The 18,034-nt window shown below is 53.2% G+C and overlaps 1 protein-coding gene across 5 annotated transcripts; it reads right to left on the bottom strand.

Annotated features, from left to right (window-relative positions):
* Positions 1–860: 860 nt before the first annotated feature.
* On the bottom strand, positions 861–16,457 carry RAB11FIP1 (RAB11 family interacting protein 1). 5 transcript variants are annotated; one of them, XR_014575497.1, is made up of 7 exons: positions 15,980–16,383; positions 11,626–12,068; positions 10,422–11,211; positions 9,944–9,996; positions 7,188–7,397; positions 5,909–6,014; positions 861–4,060 (listed from the first exon to the last, which is right to left on the bottom strand). XR_014575497.1 is itself a non-coding variant. In XM_083812006.1 (6 exons), the coding sequence occupies exons 1-6, from the start codon at positions 16,309–16,311 to the stop codon at positions 3,842–3,844; spliced, it is 4,158 nt and encodes a 1,385-aa protein (XP_083668132.1). In that variant the 5' UTR covers positions 16,312–16,389; the 3' UTR covers positions 861–3,841. The 5 variants fall into 5 exon arrangements, 4 of the variants coding, with proteins under 4 accessions (XP_083668132.1, XP_083668133.1, XP_083668134.1 ...); XM_083812006.1 differs by lacking the exon at positions 9,944–9,996 and having other exon boundaries at positions 7,188–9,455; positions 15,980–16,389; XM_083812007.1 differs by lacking the exon at positions 9,944–9,996 and having other exon boundaries at positions 15,980–16,382.
* Between the last annotated feature and the right edge of the window lie 1,577 nt (positions 16,458–18,034).

Below are 18,034 nucleotides of genomic sequence, written 5' to 3'. Positions count from 1 at the left end.
TTTGTGGGGCTCCAGGGGCACGAGGCGCTGCCTTCTCCTCCTCTGGCCCCCAGCCCCTCAGACAGGGGCTCCCCCATGGCCGAGGCCCTCCGTGTCCCCCCCCCACCTTTCATCATGGCCCCAGAACGGGCGCGAGGCCACTCAGGGCTCCTGAGCGCAGGTCTCAGGGTAAATGGCCCTCGAGACAGCGGGAGGCTGATTACCACCAGGTCTCTCTCCATCAGGGCCCGCAATTGCGGGGCCATTACAATTAGGGGCCGCATTGTTGGCACTGGGGCAATTTACCAGGCTGCCGGCCAAGAACCTTTTGCACATTTTTTGCTTCACAGAAAGTCTCAATTCGCGTGATGGCGATGAGCTTGTCGATCAGGTTCCCCCGCCCCATGAGGTGTTTACCATGAACTTCCTGCACAGATAGCTCACAGGGATGGAGCTAGCCCCAAAATACCTGGAGGGTGAGGAGTTTCGGGCAGCAGAGCTTGTCACGAGGAAAGGGTGAGGTCCTGGGGCTGCAGCACCGAGGACTAGTTTCATTTTGCAGGTCACTGATGCACAACCACTGCATTTTCAACCTGTTCTCCATACACACAATGTGCTCCAAAGCACATCCACCCGCCCCACACTTCTGCGAGTTACTGTGGAGGTCAAAGCAGCCCACAGCGTGCACAGAAAACCACAAGCATCTCGCACTTCAGTTAGAAGTTACCAAGAGATCAGACAACTGAGGGGCACAAATAAAACCCTCAGGAAGGCTGCAAGAGGCAAAGGCACCTACTGAGCAGCACCCAGACATCCCCCAGCTCTCCGTGTTTCAGTACTCTTTGACACTGCTGTTTGAGGAAACAAAGTGATCAGGACACTGGAATTAAGATATCTTTTATTTTAGTGTTCCATGAAACCAAAGGGCATTTAAAAACAAACAGCAACCCAGGCTAAAAGCAGACAGTATTATGAACAGGGAAAAAATATATTCAAATCCTTCAATAATAAAATAATAAAACAATACACTTGATTCTTAGGCCCCTTAAAAGTCAGCGTGAAGCACCCTGCTGAACATAAAATGCCTGTCCCCTTATGCCAAAGAAAGGCTTTAAATAGTATTTAATAGTATTGCTGATAAAAGACTGAGGTACGAGATTTGTGCTGTGTTTTCACAGCTCTGGAAGTAGAAGCGTGGCTTGCACAGGACCGCCACCCTGCAGCAAGGCCTGCGACCACAGGAGATAACCACCCAAGGTGCAAAAGCCAGACAACCCGAGGCCCACCTTAATGGACAAAGTTGAAACTAGCAAAAGGCTACTGAGAGAGGATATTACAAGTTTTAAGGCTCCGTCTCTAAGGAGACTATTATTAGCATATCTTACCATTTTGTCTGTGTGTATACAACCTCGAGATACATATTCTTGCCAAAAGGAATGCATGTAATCAATCCACCGTAAGAACTTCATGAGATCCGTACTCCAAGAGCATTATACGCAGCATCACAGTGACTTCAGCAGCCACACGGTAGTACCCTTATTCTTTTAAAAGAAGGACAGCAAAAACCAAGCCAAGTCTTCCTTAACATGTGTCCAGTTATGACTACCAGTAATACCATTTTTGATTTTGAACTTTATGCCACTGTTCAAAGGCACTACTGGTTTTTCTGATTGAAGTAGAAAACCAGAAAGTTGTGGAAAAAAGTCTAGAAGACAAATTTATTCATGAGGTATAGGCAACCACTTCTTTCCAGAGATCCACTGAGGCACAAGGAAGAAACTGAAATTATTTCTTCATCTTCCTCATTATTTCAAGGCACGAGAAGCAGCATCAATTTCCAGTAATGCCAACCAGCACCGCTCAAAATTAAAACCATCACTCAAGACCTGAAGATGCCACTAAGAATTTGTTTCAGACCCTTCATTCACAGAAGAGGGTACAGTAAAGAAGTACCTGAAGTCTTAAAAGACTCCTAACACTTAAACCAAAAAGGCTTGTTTCAAATCGAGCTTCCCATGAAGGAGAGCTCTGTCAGAAAAGATTCAATTGCTAGGCCAGACTTTGGTAGTTAGCCAGTTTACAGTAACAAAATGTAATTAACGGCATTTTTTGAATTTTCCAATAAATGTGTACATCTCTAGGCAAATATATTAAACTACTCTTCACTACAAAAACACAGTATTTAAGAAGTCTCCAGTAGTTTTCAGTGTTTTATGAAACCAGTAAGAAGACTACCACTAAGAGGTTAATAGTTAATCCAGCTAGTCCCTCATTAAAGTGCTTTACTGTAGGAAAATTGCCTTAGAAACTCACCCCTTTCGAGCTACGTCTGGAGTGACTAAATAGATTACCTCAATTTCAGAAGGCAGAAGCATTTACTTTGGTTCTCTGCTGCTCACTCTTTTGATATTTCAACTTTCTTCTAAACTTCTCATGGACTCTCACAACCCTGATTGATCTAAGAGCTGCAAAGACACATCTGACTTGTTATCTTTGGCAAGAGCTCGCCACAAAAAGGCCACATTTAACTTTCAGTGGAGGAAGCCTGTTGTGGCTGCTTGACAGTGCTATGCTGTTATTTTCTGCCTGATGAGATGGGGAGAACATACCTGTCTCTACTGAGCTGCAAAGAAGCCACAAACTAAGGAAGCAGACCGAGGTATCTGATTGTCTTGCAAAACCAGTACTCTTTTTCAGCTACATAAATTTTCATGCCATTGCGAGCTTCAAGTCACAAAGAAAACCAAATCAGATTTGAGCACTAGAATTTTAACTGTTCCCGTCCCAAGGGGAGGGCAATTTGGTTCTTTTGATAGCTGCGTAACAAATATAAGAAAGCGTTAAGACTGATCACCTCAGAAGGTTGTTCCAAGGTAAGCACCAGCTCCAAAATCCAAGGCACTTAGATTCACTAAACTGCAACAGTATAATACCAAAATTATCACTGAGCTTTCATACAGCAAGTGACACAGGCCACACACGTGTACAGTGAAATCCATCCCTATTTAAGAATAGGGAACAGAAACCAGATGTACCTTTGCCTTCTTCCTTCTCTGAACAAGCTTTGAATCGGGAATTTGAAGCCTCTAGGAGAACAACTTCCAATTTAAGGTACCTTCAGCCCAAATGCACTACTACTACTTATTCCTATGGTAGATAAACTACCATGACATCTCAGTGTTTCCTTGACCAAAAACCACCTGTAAACCTTCCCCTTGGAGAACTGCTTTGAAACCATATTTACATTGTGTCATTAATTTAGCTTTGTTCCTTACTTTCCAGTCCATGGTTTAAATTGCATTCCACTTTTAGGGCCTTAATTGCTTTTAAAGTACAGCTCACGCAGCCCTGTTCTGAGGCTTACATCTTTGGACTTCTCCAGTGTAGTTATTCAAAACAAAGAAAAAAAAATCAAATCCTCAAGCTCTACTGTACAAGATTTTATATTGCACTATAACTTAAGACGTGGACAGAGGAGTAATTGATCTATCAAAGCAGCTACAAAACTGAACTATGAAAAAATCTTCATAAAGGATCAGCAATGCCGGCAAGGAAAACATATCAAAGAAAACCTTCTTCCTTCCTATCGCAATCATCCTTTGGACTAGATGCCTGAACAAATCTTCCCAAATAATGGAAAAAGACCAAAAAAAATAAATATGGTAAGTTGATTCTACTTCTGGACTCCCTGTAGAAGACCTGATGTAACCACTAACCAAAGCGATAGTTGCTCAAGGCAGAAACAGGAAAGAGGTCATTTTGTGTGGGCAGCACAACCGGTACCACCTACTTCACATTGTCTCCTTATTAATCAAACTCTGCTGGCGGGAATTCAGTTCTTTGTTCAACGTCCAGAGAGCTTTTACATCTTTCCAGCTTTTCTGTTTCCCGAAGTTGAAACACGAAGAATGTTTGGGGTTTCTTCCATGACTCTGACAAGCAAGTTATCGATGTAGTCTTCAAGCTCCCGCACCTGGAGATCCTTCTTGCTAATCGTATCCTTCTGTTTCAAGACCAGCTGGATCAGCTCATCGTGTGTAAGCTGAGCATAAGCATAGGCAGGATCTGAAGGATCGTATTTCTTCAAGAGAAGAAAGGCAGGGTTATTACAGATATACAGGCATTGCAAACTAGCAACTGAATGCTATCTGGTAGCTGGTGTGGGGAGCTGAGGCACCAATGAACAGTTACGCACAGCATTTGCAGAAACACAGCTGCTTCTCAGAAGAATTACTGTGCTTTTTAAAGGTAAGCTCCATCCAAATGGCATTTCAGAACATTGATCATTAAGCTTTATGACTGCGCAGAGCAGGCTGCCCAGACCCAAGCCGTGAAAAAACATGAGGCTGGCAGGCAAGGCCAGGCCAGACGAGCTCTCTGCAATAAAGCACCGTCGGGCCATTATCAAACCCAGCCCAGAGAACTTCACACACAACACTGTACATTCATGCACTTGCAGAACGCAGAACAGCTTTTTAATCTTTTTTGGGGGAAAGAGAACAAGTACTTTGGAGTAGGTGCGTAATACTTCACTTACAGCACAGAGCCAATTTACAGAGCCTACCAAGTCTCCTCCAAAACAGAAGGCAGGCTCAGAGAGTGTCAGCCGTTACAGAAAGCAACCGGGCAATTGCTTTTAGCATAAAGGCTTTGCATAATGTCAGTTCTATAATTCAACTCTCTGCTGCAATTTATGCTGAAAGAATGTCATGCTGACTCTAGGCAACAGCCCATCCAGCTTAGTGAAGGTGCACGGAAGTTAGAGCCATGCACCACCAACTACAAGAAAAAGCATTTTGACAAGCACGGGGAGAGCTACTGTTTAAAATCTAGCTAAGACTTGGGCAGTCAAATTCAGGTTAAAGAGCACAAGCCACCCAGTTAGGTCTTGCCATTTCACTCTTATTGTAGAGAACACATCACAAACAGCTTCTCTGAGAAGTCTGCTTCTAACTCTTAAGCAAACTAGACAAATACTTGGCAGCTTCTGCCAATTCAGTCCAAACAGTCTCTGATGCAAGACCAGCCCAGACGTTTCTGTTGCAGGGAGTACTCATTCAACAGGCTCCAGTGACTGCAACGTTGAGCCTAACTTCGTTTGCGGAAGCAGAGCACCAGACCAGAATACCAGCCACAAGTTTTCAATTCAATGAAAACAGCAACACGTCAGTTTAAATTGTGCAAATAAAACCTGTTCTTCTTTTCCACTTAACACCAGAAGGAGGCACTACAGCATTCGCTTCAGAGGTCTCCTGAGACAAAGATTATGCAAAAAATCACTTTAAATCCGAGTGATTATGCAAGCTGCACAGCTCTGCTTTTAGGAACCAGCCCTGCTCCAACAGCAGGCACCTGGTCTCGCAAAGGGCACAGGGTATTCACGCAACACGCTGCAAGGCAACAGCCACCCTGAGGGTACTTTTTCCCTCCTCCTCAGCTTTAAGAGCCACATACTTACTTTGGGGTGAAAAGAAGCTTTGGGGACTAATCAGGCTTGCATACAAACAGTGACTAATTTGTCCAATCTTTCTGGCTGATCCGAGTTACGCAGCTCCTACACGTCACGAACACGACTACGTGCCAAGGTAGCGCAGGCAGTGAGTCACCCGTCCCTCCTCCTGCAGCGACCGCATCGCTCAGACACATCCCGCTCGCCTCTGGGGAGTCGGACAGCACCCCTAAATCCTCTCCACGGAGAAACCCCCACTCAAACAAGAGCTGCCGATTCTAGCACTGACAAGTTCGCAAGCACAAAGACTGTCCCCACCCCTGGGGACCGCTAAAAGGAAACTTCGTGTTCCCCATGTCTGAGCACAACCACTCTTCTGCTTGGGACACACGACAGGAGCCCAGAGAAACTATCCTGAATCTGAAACTCTGATCAGTTTGCTGCTTAAACTTGGGTTTGAAGCGCCACGTTCCTCCATACCTTTACGTTCATCTCAATCAGCTTTTCATTCATAGTGCTGATGACATTCAGGTTTTTACTTTGAGACTTATTTGCCGTGGCATTCATTGGCTTCACAGGATGGAGTCTGTAACATGAAAAAGGCTCACGTTATTCAGGCAGTAGGTATAATACTAGCACTACACAGATCTGCAGAGGCAAAACAAATACAGCAAGAAATCAGGGAAAATTCCTACCCTACTCAGTCTCTAAGATAAGGCATTTCTGTCTCAGCCGAAGGTGTTTTATAAGTACACTCCAGTTCCTTCTGTTATCTTTATTGACTTAAGGCATTGGAGATAAAGAAACAGTAACAAGGGAAAAAATATCTTGAACAGTGTCATAAAAGAAAAGCAAGGTCAGTCTGCACGAGCAGGCAGTGCACAGCAGCGGTTATTCTGCTCTGTTGTGCACTGGCATTTGAGCCTGGCATTCTTACCGAGAACATAGTCACGGTTCTTGCAAAATATCAAATGCTTCTACTACCCTGTGACGAGCACGTCACATCTTATCCAATCTTAGTTTGCGCCATAAGCTGCCAAAATGTGTCATCCTCAATTGCTCAAGCAGGATTCATTTTGCCAGCTTTAACAGAGGAAGAAAATTGTACTTTGTATCTCAGCACGTGCCAACCCAGAAGCGTCCTACGCTCTAGACGGAGCTCTGCAGATGAAAGCACCGAGGGCTGACAGGGCAGCAGCGCGATTCCTCGGGCAGCAGCACCCCAACCCACGGGAGGAGCAGCTCCGGGAAGCAGCCACATGCTCCTGGGAGCTGGGTTTTAGCTGCATCGCTGGCTGCAATTTACTTTGGGGCTCAGGAGCCCGATTCCAATATACGAGAGAGTATCCCAGTTTATCAGGCTTCCTGCAACTGCTCTCCCATTTCTGAAAAGGATCATTCCCAGTCTGTTTCTCAAATTTGGTTAAACGACCCCATTTCTTAAAACGTGACCGTGTTTCCCCAGCAGTTTTCCTGCGGGGCAGCACTGTTACGAACGGCAGGCCCCCTCAAGTGCTGTCAGCATCCTCCATGGACGCTCCGAGTTTTCTGGTGCCGTCTGCTAAGTTACAGCAACGACCCTACGCTAGCACCGCAGGGCTCAGGCACCGACAACCCACGGGACAGAGGTTCAGGCTGCACAATGCTATGTCACTAAAAAGAACAATGATTTCTGCAGCTGGAGAGACAGAGCTGTGCCGACAAAAGCAAGGCTCACACCAGCACTGAGATACTTTCTGCGCGTTTCCCATATTCTCACCTGTGCTTAGGAGACACGGTTTCACCACCCTGCTGAGTTTGGTTAGGATACGTTTCAGAGGGTGAAACCCATGCCTGAAGAAGCTTCTTCTTGCCAGAAATTCCTGCTTTATCTGCGAAGCCCTCTGCTGTTGGCTTTTTCGGAGACTCTGCTCTATGACTTGGGGTGTCAGAGGAGAAGGAGCGAAAGGCAGAGCAGGGCTGTGAAGAACTTGACAGAGAGGAAGAGGAAACAGAAGGCTCAGAGAAGTCACTCTCCGCACGCTCCTCAGCATCAGCACCTATTTTTAACTCCTGTGTCTCAAAACAACCACTGCGCTCCCTGGAATGAGATGCCGTACGTAGGCCTGAGTCAGCTCTCTGGTTATTGACACCGCGCACATGCACCCTCGCAGGTGGCGTACAAACACCAGGAGCATTTCCTCCTCCCGGAGCCGCCAGCGTTGCTGCGGCTGCAGCAGAAGTACCAGGGCTCTCTTTCAGTTCCTCGTGCAGAGGCACTGCACCTACAGACAGCTTCCCAGCCTCCAGACCATTTTCATCACCTGCAGCAACACCGCAGTTCCCCTGACAGTCACCCAGCAGCTCGTCATCGGAGCCTCCCTCTGGGATAACTGGAAGACTGGGCAGCTTCACACCATGGTCTGCAGTAACCGGAACAGCAGACCTCAGATTTGTGAGACGGTCGAATAAATCATCCTCACCCTCGGTTTTTAAACGCCTGTTACTGCTGTCAGCTCTGAGCTTTAGTGCTGGAGTAAGAGCTGTCAGTGAGCCACTCGGGGGGAGGCATCCACGAGCATCTGAGGGTTTCTCGTTATGCAATGAGAGCCCACGCACGGATTGCACACCCTCAGCTGACGAAGGCACGTCACTTAACTCATCGGTTTGAGAAACCGGTGGGCACTTCTTCAGTGTTAAAGACAGCCGTGGTGCTGGCTTCGGTGTGACCGACGCCTCGCTGCCAGCCCTTCCCGCATCGGCCTCCCGAAGGGGCTGCGTGCAAGCTCCCGGGGCTGGTTTCGTACGTTCTGCTTGAGAAAATGAGTCATTTTGGTCAAATGGAGACGCCCGGGGCTCTAACGTGGGTGTGCATTCCTCCCTTCTCTTTTCACTTAAGATCTCCTGCTTCTCATTTAGCTCTCTCGCAGAGGAAGGCGGCCGTTCAGCTCCGTTCCCTGGTAAGAGGCTCTTACTACACTCTGAGAGAGATGCGGAGCGTTTGCCACCCTTCGGGCAGGGCTCGGTATTCGCACTGCCTATTTCCACACCGTCCTGAGCAGCGGCCTCGCTGTTCTGGATGGGATTTGTGCTGCCCCTAGAGAGCTTTGACGATGGGCAGCTCTCTGCCCCCAGCCTGTCAGCAAGCCCTGCTCCGCTCCCTGCAGTGTCTGCGTCTGTGGGTAGCACCCCCCTGGGATCAGAGGGCTGCTTCTCGTGGTGCTGCCCACCCAAACCCTCGTCCCCTGTCGGAACGGGCTGCGACTCCCCGAGCAGAAAGGACACGCATTTCCTAGCCACTACGTCTGCCTGGACCTGCGTGGAATCACACTGCTTCTCTGGAGCCAGACCGGGACCGACAGAGAGAGCGCCGAGAGGATTTGACACAGCCCTTACGTTACTAGTCACAGCCGCGTCTGAAGAGCCCCCTGAAGCGGTAAGCACAGAGCGTTTCAGATCAGCGGGGTGCGCAGCGGAGGAACGGCCTGCGTCACGGGGAGGGCAGAAAGGGGGAGAACCGGCCACAGCTCGGGAACCTGGCACGCCTGGTCCCCCTCCTCCAAGCTGGGACACAAAGGGGTTATGGCCATTGAGGTGGCGACCCGAAGGGAGGGAAGGCGCAGGCGGAGAAGAGGCAGCCCAGGAAGCAGGCGTAGCAGAGCTTTCGGGACCCTGCCCCCAGTCAGAAGCGAAAGGATTATTGCCACTACCAGACGCCTGCCTGGGAAGGGGAGCTTTGGGAACGGGGGCTGCGGGACGGTGCGGCAAATGGGCAGCGTGCTCCGAGTCCAGCGCCGGGGACGCCCTCTCCCAGGTGGGGCTGAAGGGGTTCTTGCCACTCAAAAGCTCTGCAGTGAGAGGAGGAGGGAGAGATGCAGAAGAACCAGTAATGCTTCCAGAGCCTGGCACGGTGACTTTCTGTCCCGTTTTAGAAATAAAGGGATTATTTTCACTACTGATACGGTGTACAGAAAGAAAAGCGGGAAGGGAGTCAGGTGCAAGAGTAGGAAGCGTGGCTTTGGTTTCCTCCTGTGCGGGCACGCCCAGTCTGCAAAAGGGACAAAAAACTCGCATGTACGTCACTCGCAGATGCAACACGAGGCGGGAGCAGACAAGCTTTAGCACCAGCCTCCATCAACGCCTAACACTGGAGACAAATTACACTGCAAGAGACTTAAGAGCCTGCCTAATAGACTTAACATACTTGAATGCACCTTCGCAAAACGCTCCATTATGTCGGAACACTTCTGCTGTAGTTTGCACAAGCAGCGCTGCGAAGCAGACATCGCAGCAATGATCTCATCTGATGCACCCCAAGCAATTTTGTTAGTAGGGCACTTCATATGCAAGATGCTTAAGCGTGAAGCAGCACTGAAGATAGGGTGGGAGGAGGACGCAGAACAGCCTTATTAGTAAAATGAATACATTTACACACGTATTTAGACATATATATATAAATATATATATGAAACCACATACATAATTACACGAGCAGAATTTCCGAAAAAGCCTTGTGTATAAATGCCACAAACGTACTTCGTGTTGCTGTGAACAACGCCAAAAGCAGAAGGGCTCCAAGGTTAACTCCTCTGAAGATCGTAGCAAAACAGAAGGGAGAAGTAGAGATGTTAGAACTGGTATTTCAGCCCCTGGGTATGTTTCAAGCCACACAGCTCTGAGAGAAGAATGTTAGTTTGTGCAAGAGATCCAGCAAGAAGAATTACCCCTGCAGCATCTGAAAAGATGCCTGCACCCAGAAAACCAGCATTTTTGGCGTTGCTTAAAGGGAACAGCCCTACATCATCCACTTTTCGTACTGAGAAAGACCTCAAAGTTATTATTTGGGTCCGGCACCTAGCTCAAAGCCATCGGGTACCCCCAGAGTAACACAGTTCTGCTGCGTGCAGCACACCAAGTCCCCAGGTGCTGCTCTGCGGTAGGAAGCTGTCTAGTTAAAGCCTACAACCACTGCGCGCTGCTATCGATAGCAACATCTGAGGCAAGCACGACTGACCTGGGTTTCACAGCTTTGGTCTTCGCTGGTGCAGCAGCCTTTTCAGGTTTCGGCTCTTCCTCAAAAGGGTTGAGTGGTTGTTTATTCGTGGGGACTTCTTCTAGGTGACTGTCTTCTGGAGGATTTCCTCTGCTTAAGTCTGCTGAAAACTCAAGACGTTTGGCCTCCTGTTCACTTTTCTCTTCTGCAGCCTTGGTTTCCTCTTCCTTCGGAGTCCTCTCTGGAATTCTTTCAGCGTCACTGGTTTTCACTGCTTCCTTCTTCCCTGTGACCAGGGAAAGCAAGGCAGACTTTTTGTGGTCCGTTTTTTTGGTCTCTTTAATGATCTCGACGGTCAGGGGAGTGCTGGTTTCCAGGTTCTCTTCACTGCTAAGCAATTTGTACGACGGCAAAGTCATGGATTTAAAGGTCTCCAGGGATGCAGACCCAGACAAAGCATTGCTGGGAGACGTTCTGCCCACCTCTTCAGGTCCTTTAGCAGACCTGGAAGACAGGTTCTCTTCTGAAGCAAAGAGCTGCTTCCTCCTGAAGTTGAGAGGAGAGGGGGAAGACGCTGGAGTGTTGTCCTTCAGTGCGCTCTCCTCCATATAAACGTGACTGCCATTGATACACAGGCTGGACTTGGAGACCGGATCGTTTTTGGATTTAAGGCCACTGAATAAGGAGAGCCCTTCTTTCTTGGTGTTGCTAGTGGTTATTTGGTTTAGTTGCCTGTTGTCCAAAGTTGCTGTTTTACGAGATTTAAATACTGGAGAAGGGGACTTCTCTTCCAGGGCATTTCCAAAGGCTCCTGCAAAACAACAATGGGGAGAAATTCAAGATCTAAGAACACCTCTTACGCTGCCTGCCGACAGCCTCAGTGCTTCACAGCTCACTAACTGGGCACAGCAACAGACACCAGTGTGACTACACTGCTGCTTCCACGTCCCCCAGGTCCCTTAGCACCGTCCGCCCTCGGCAGGCAGGATCACACGAGCCTTCCAGTGGCCCAAAAACACTGCAGATGCTTACTACCGAACGCTTTGCCCACGGTTTCTAAGCTACCCCAAGGTAAGCTCAGCTGTCCGTGTCTAGCATCCTGTACACTTACACACCACCGTGGGCAGAAGTGACTTGCTATGGATTTGTTCATTACGAACGCTCTGAGGAGCGTGAAAAGTGCAAGCAAGCCTTTGGGGAAAGGCCTCACGCTTCATCTACTCACTTTCTGAGGTTGGAGAGGTCTCCGATTCCTCGTCATCCCACTGCGACTGAAAGTCGCTGGGCCGCAGCCTGACCCGCTCGGCCCCGGGCTGAGGCGTAGGCAGGACGGACATGGACTGGGAGAGGGAAGTCTTCTTCAGGCCAGGTTTGGAAAACAGGGTTTTGAACTTTGATTTCTTCTTCTCCTTCTCGGCTGACTCATCTTCGCTATCAGCTGGGGAGTGAGTCGTGCTGGGAACGATCTCCGATGCCGTGTCAGAGAGCCCGCTGCTCCTCTTCCCCTTGAGCTTGTCTTTGATCTTGCCAAACGGAGAGCGAGACTTGTCTTTCATGGACAAATCAAACATGCTGGCTGTCATGTTGCTCCTCATGAACTGGATATCCACTTCAATCTCCCCTCTCTCCTTTTCCTTTTTCCCCGGTTTGGAGCGAAGCTTGTACCACCTGCCAAACCAAGGAGATCTGTTTTAGCAACAAGCTCTCGAGACTCACAAATAGTTTAAAACAACAGAGGACGTCCATGTTTTAAGAACCTGAAATGTCTACGTGTAGAGAAAAAGAAAAACCTTTAATCTTACAACTACGTCACAGTCCTATAACCCCAGATACCACAGGAAAACAGTTCTTACTGCAAACAGAAAAAGCGAAATCTGTGATATTAGTGAAATTTGTTTTAATAAACTAAAACCAGAAAGGGTTAAAAACCCACACAACATGGAATTCACGTAGGTCAGCTCAGCCACTTTTTTTTTTTTTGTACTTTCCTCTGCCTTCCTGAAATTCACAGAGATTAAAGCTTTGAAGTGGGTGCTACAGGAGCCTCAGAGAGGTGACACTGGTACCAGAGAGCTTACGCACACAGCCCACACCCTCATACCTTTCATTCCAACTTCGTCTCAGCTGCTATCTTAATGCTTCTTAAGCTAAGGAACCCCTAATCAACGCAACGAGAACCAAAACAAGCATTACAGAACTTCTGGGGATTTCCACAACTCCGCGGCAGCAATTGCATTGAACCAGCCAGGTTTGCTACGGACGGAGCCTTATCCCTTTCTGACACCGAGCCTGGAACAGGAACGCACCGCGAGCGGCGAGCGCTCAGGGAAACCAGGCTGCCAAACCAGCGCCTGCCTGCCACGACTCCGGTTGCTCAATTACCGCCCCGTACGTCCTCCTCAGCGACATCCATGGCATGTTAGTGCCAGGGAAGAAATATTATCAGCTGCATACCAACGTGGGGGGGGTTGTTGGTTTTGGTTTGGTTTTTTGCCTGTTCCAAGAGCCACAGACTTGCTGACTCCACCGGCCTGATAGGGAAGGACGCGTGGAAAACGCTGGCTTCGACTCCACACAGCTGGTAAATGGAAACGAAGGAACAGAACCGGATCGTGCAACCCGGCCTCTCCAGCAAATTTGCACTTCAAAACCCTGATTGTGCGCTGGAAGCAACGAAAGAGAACGGGAAAAAGCCATTTTCTTCAGAAAAAAGAGACCAGAAGGGCGTTAGCTGAAGAGGGGCTCAGAAGCCTGCTGCGGAGGACGGCGTGAGAGGGACGCGGAGGCGCGAGCAGCACGCGCGGTCAGTGCTCAGACTCCAGGGTACAGGACAGCAGCAGCGGCACCACGCAGTGCTATGAGGGTTGGGTTTCCAGAAAATGTGATGTTTTTTCAGGTTCATCCTGCCCCAAGTCCCGCAGCGACGGCTGGCGCCTTCCTATCAGCACCAGCCTGGCAACTGCCGCGCTCGATCCAGGCACAGCAGGGCACGCACGAGCCTTTTGCCCTCCACACGAGCCGTGGCTGGGCCCTTTTGTCCTGCCTCGCGATCTTTCCAGGCGCACGCCTGCGTTTCTACAGCGCCCGTGCTGTCCTGCGCAGCCTCCCAGGGGCAACGAGGGCCCTGTCTGAAAGGCAAACAAAGGGAAAACTACGTGCTCAGCAAAAGGCAGCCCAACGCGCCGCTGTTCCTGAGGAGCACGCCACCACATCCACTTCAGTTTGAGCAGGGAGAGTAAATCATTTACCGGCAAACCCACCCAAAACCAGAGGCAAACTTTAACTTCTCACTCTAGCTGCAAACAGCCAACATTTTCAAGCCTCGGCACACAAGGAGGGACCACCCCACGTGCTGCGAGTAAACCCTGCGTTCACAGCAGGGCGTAAGCTTCTCTCAGCCCCCAGGCAAAGAGAACCGGCGTAATTCACGTAGCAAAGCTCTGCCTGAGCTGTCTGCTGCGTTTCGGCTCCTCTTCAGTAGCGCTAGGAGTGGCTTTTGGATTGAAAGTCTGATTAACCGCATTTAGGACATTAGTGCCCACCTTTCCATCACCACGCTTCATTTCCAGAAGACACCAGCCCTTCGCTGCTGCATGTCACCACAGCATCGAAGTGATGATGGAAGAAACGAGCTTCACGCAGGAAACTGAGGGCAGGGGGGAGGCTAACGACTGGAAACACCGCAAGTTTCCCCAGAAGCACCGAAGTTACACCTTTCCACAATTCTCCTTGGGCCCAGACGTGAAGGAACCAGCCTGAGAGAACCCCCTCGCTGACCCCTGGTGACTGCGGGCACCCAGCCTCGCAGCGTAAACACATCAGGGCTTGACACCAGCCCCACAGCCCTTAATGACAGCCACGCTGTAATTAGGGCTTCACAAGCGGCCACGGCTTTGTTAAGAAGCAGATCCTGGCTTCGGTAGCGAATAAACACCAAACACCGGCTCCTCGGGTGGGTGAGGAGGTGGGGGTGACTCACGGGCTGCCTCCCGGCGCTGCCGGCTCCCGGCGCGGCGCTCTCGGTGAGCACCCCGGGGATTTCAGGGCACCACACCACTGTTTATGTTCCAAGGTGCAAGCGCGACACGGGTCTGGCACTCGGTGTTCAAGGAGAAGTCTTCCAGCTCGGTGCCTTGCAGCCAGCGGGGAAATGAACCCAAACAGCGCCGAGCTACCTGCTCCTACACGCCACCAGGCTCCGCTAAGCATTTATTAAGAAAAATACGCAAACGGTTGGCAGCGCAGGGCTCTCATTCTCTGCCCGAGCAAGGGGGCATTTCAAACACATTAAGCTTCCTCAGACAACTTCATTGGCCCCAGCGTAAATCGCTCGCACCGGCACGTAAATATTTAAAAAGGAGAAACCTGAGCACGGGGCAGCAGCGCCTGGAAAGGCACCGGGAGCCTTCCCCTGGGCCAAACCCCCACCTGGGGGTCACCCTGTGCAGGGCATGAGGGGCTCCCCCCCGAGCCCCCGCTGCTCCCCGCCTCTCTGTTCTGGGACCACCACCCACAGCCTGCTCCCCTAAGGTCCCCAAAGCCCCTCAGGGCCTACTGAGGGCCCCCCTCAACCTCTGGGAGCCCCCAGCTCCCCTCCAGGACCTCCCAAACCCCCCTTCCCAACCCCTCAGGGCCCCCTAAAGCCCCCCCACCAAACCCTTATCGGGCTCCTCAGCCCCACTGAGGCCCCCTAAAGTCCCTCCCCAACCCCTCAGGGTCCCCCCAGCTCTGCTCAGGGTCCCCCAAAGCCCCCCCTAATCCCTCAGCTCTGCTCAGGGCCCCCCAAAGTCCTCCTCCAACCCCCCAGAGCTCTGCAAAGCCCCCCTCTCAACCCCTCAGGACCCCCCAGCTTTGCTCAGGGCCCCTCAAAGCCCCCTCAGGCCCCCCCCAAAGTTCTCCCTCAAGCCCCCAGAGCCCCCTCAAGTCCCCCCCAACCCCTCAGGACCCCCCCATGTCCCCTCAGGGGCTCCTCAGCTCCACTGAGGCCCCCCAAAGCCCCTCCCCAACCCCTCATGACCCCCCAGCTCCTCTCAGGACCCCCCCATGTCCCCTCAGGAACCCCCCCAACCCCTCAGGAACCCCCCAGCTCCCATCAGGACCCCTCCCCCCCCAATCCCTCAGGGGCTCCTCAGCTCCACTGACGTCCCCCCAAAGCCCCTCCCCAACCCCCCAGGACCCCTCCATGTCCCCTCAGGACCCCCCCCATGTCACCTCAGGACCCACAAAGTCCCTCCCCAACCCCTCATAACCCCCCAGCTCTACTCAGGACCCCCCCATGTCCCCTCAGGAACCCCCCCAGCTCCCATCAAGACCCCCCCCCCCCAATCCCTCAGGACACCCCCCAACCCTTCAGGGGCTCCTCAGCTCCACGGAGGCCCCCCAAAGTCCCTCCCCAACCCCTCAGCCCCCCTCCATCTCCCCTCAGGCCCCCCCAGCTCCTCTCAGGACCCACCCCAACCCCTCAGGACCCCCCCATCTCCCCTCAGGGGCTCCTCAGCTCCACGGAGGCCCCCCCAAAGCCCCTCCCCAACCCCTCAGGACCCCTCCATGTCCCCTCAGGCCCCCCCCCATCTCCCCACCTGGTGTGCCGGCGGCCGCCGTCCCCCCGGAGCGCCGCCAGGTCGACCTCGGCGCGGCCCAGGAACTTGTCGACGCCGACGAGGGCGCGGTGCAGCACGGTGAGGCGCAGGGCGGCGGCGGCGGCGGCCCGCGGCGGCAGCTCGAAGGTGGCCTCCTGGCGCCACTCGGGCCGGCCCTGGCAGCGCTCGGCCACCGACGTGGAGAACTTGTCCCGGCCCAGCGCCATCACCGCGTACGCGTCGCTGCCGCCCGCCGCCGCCTTGGCCCGCAGCCCCCGCGCCCGCAGCACCGTCACCTGCACGTGCGTGGGCGCCCAGCCCGGCGCCGCCATGGTGAGGGGAGAGGGGCCGGGGGGGGAGCCGGCGGGGAGCGGGGGGACCGGGATGGGGGGGGGGGGGGCGGGGGGGGAACCGGGAGCGGGGGGACCGGGAGCGAGCGGCGCCGCCGGAGCCGCCCCGAGCGCTGCCGGCCCCGCCCCGCCCCTCTCGCGAGAGGGAATGGAGGGGGCGGGGCGGAGGGGGCGGGGTTTGGGATGGGTGGGCGGGGCTTGGGGAGTGGGCGGGGCCTGGGAGTGGGCGGGGCCTGGGGAGTGGGCGGGGCCTGGGGAGTGGGCGGGGCCTGGGGAGGGGGCGGGGCCTGGGGAGGGGGCGGGGCCTGGGGAGGGGGCGGGAAGGGGAGGGGGGAGTGAGTGTGAGTACGGGGGGGGTGTACGGGGGGGGTGTGAATGCACGTGTGCACAAGTGTGTGTGCACGTGTGTGTGTGCACAGGTGAGTGTGAGTACGGGGGGGTGTGTACAGGTGTGTGTGTGTGTACGGGGGGGTGTGTACAGGTGAGCGTGAGTACGGGGGGGTGTGAATGCACGTGTGCAGGTGTGCACAAGTGTGTTTGCACAGGTGTGTGTGCACAGGTGTGTGTGTGTGTACGGGGGGGTATACAGGTGAGCGTGAGTACAGGGGGGGTGTGAATGCACGTGTGCACGTGTGCACAAGTGTGTGTGCACAGGTGTGTGTACACAGGTGTGTGTGTGTACGGCGGGGTGTACAGGTGAGTGTGAGTACGGGGGGGTGTGAATGCACGTGTGCAGGTGTGCACGTGTGTGTGTGCACAGGTAGGGCTGTGCAAGCGTGCGTGCGTGTGCATGGGGCTGTGTATGTACAGGTCTGGGTGTGGACAGGTGTGCACATGTACAGGGGTGTGCACGGGGGGTGTGTGTACAGGTGAGGATGAGTACATGTGTGTGTGCAGGTGTGTGTGTGTGCAGGTGTGTGTGTGTGTGCAGGTGTGTGTACAGGTGTGCGTGCATGCACATCTGAATGTACGCACAAGTGTGAGTATGTGTGCGCGTGTAGGGGTGTGTGTGTGTGTGCGTGCACGGGGCTGTGTATGTACAGGTGTGGGTGTGCACACGTACAGGGGTGTGCACAGGGGCGTGCATGTGTGTGCGTGCAGGGCTGCGAGTGTGTGCACACCGGGGTGCTTGGGTGGGAAGCACACCTGGGTGTGCACAGGGGTGGGCGTGCAGCGGTGTGTGCCTGTACAGATTTGTGTGTGTGCGCGTACAGGCACAGGTGTGCACAGGTCACATCTGTTCACACATCTGTGTACCGGTGTGTGTGTGCTGTCCCCCCCCCACCCCCCCCCCACCTCTGCCACCCCTGCTGCCAGGAGAGGCTCAGGCTGAGCCCCCCCCTCCTCCTCCTCCCCCTCCCCACCCATGGGTGCAGACCCCCACCTACGTCCCCAGCCCACCCCCCACCCCCAGGGCCTCACCCCTCCATCCCAGCCCCCCTCCCCCCCCCCGGCATTCCCCTGTGCCCCCCCCCGGCTGCACCCACGGCCCCCTGCCCGCACCCAGGGGGGACGGGCGCTGGGGACCCCCCCCCTGCACCACCCCACTGCTGGGGGTGGGCACGGCACGGTGGGGGCAGTCGGTGTGGAAAGGGGCTGTGGGGGGCTGCTGGGGGCTGTGGGGGCTGTGGGGGCTGCGGGGGGCTGCTGGGGGCTACGGGGGGCTGTGGGGGGCTGCAGGGGGCTGCGGGGGGCTGCTGGGGGC

The sequence above is a fragment of the Anser anser genome (genome assembly GCF_964211835.1).
Source record: "Anser anser genome assembly, chromosome: 26".
NCBI lineage: Eukaryota > Metazoa > Chordata > Aves > Anseriformes > Anatidae > Anser > Anser anser.
This window is presented reverse-complemented; position numbering and strand designations above follow the sequence as displayed.

Coding starts and splice junctions, on each gene's coding strand:
- RAB11FIP1 (XM_083812006.1), bottom strand. CDS start 16,311: ATGGCGGCGCCGGGCTGGGCGCCCACGCACGTGCAGGTGACGGTGCTG. Junction 11,212..11,625: donor GACCTCTCCAACCTCAGAAA/GTGAGTAGATGA, acceptor GTTGTTTTGCAG/GAGCCTTTGGAAATGCCCTG. Junction 4,061..5,908: donor TGATTGAGATGAACGTAAAG/GTATGGAGGAAC, acceptor CTTCTCTTGAAG/AAATACGATCCTTCAGATCC.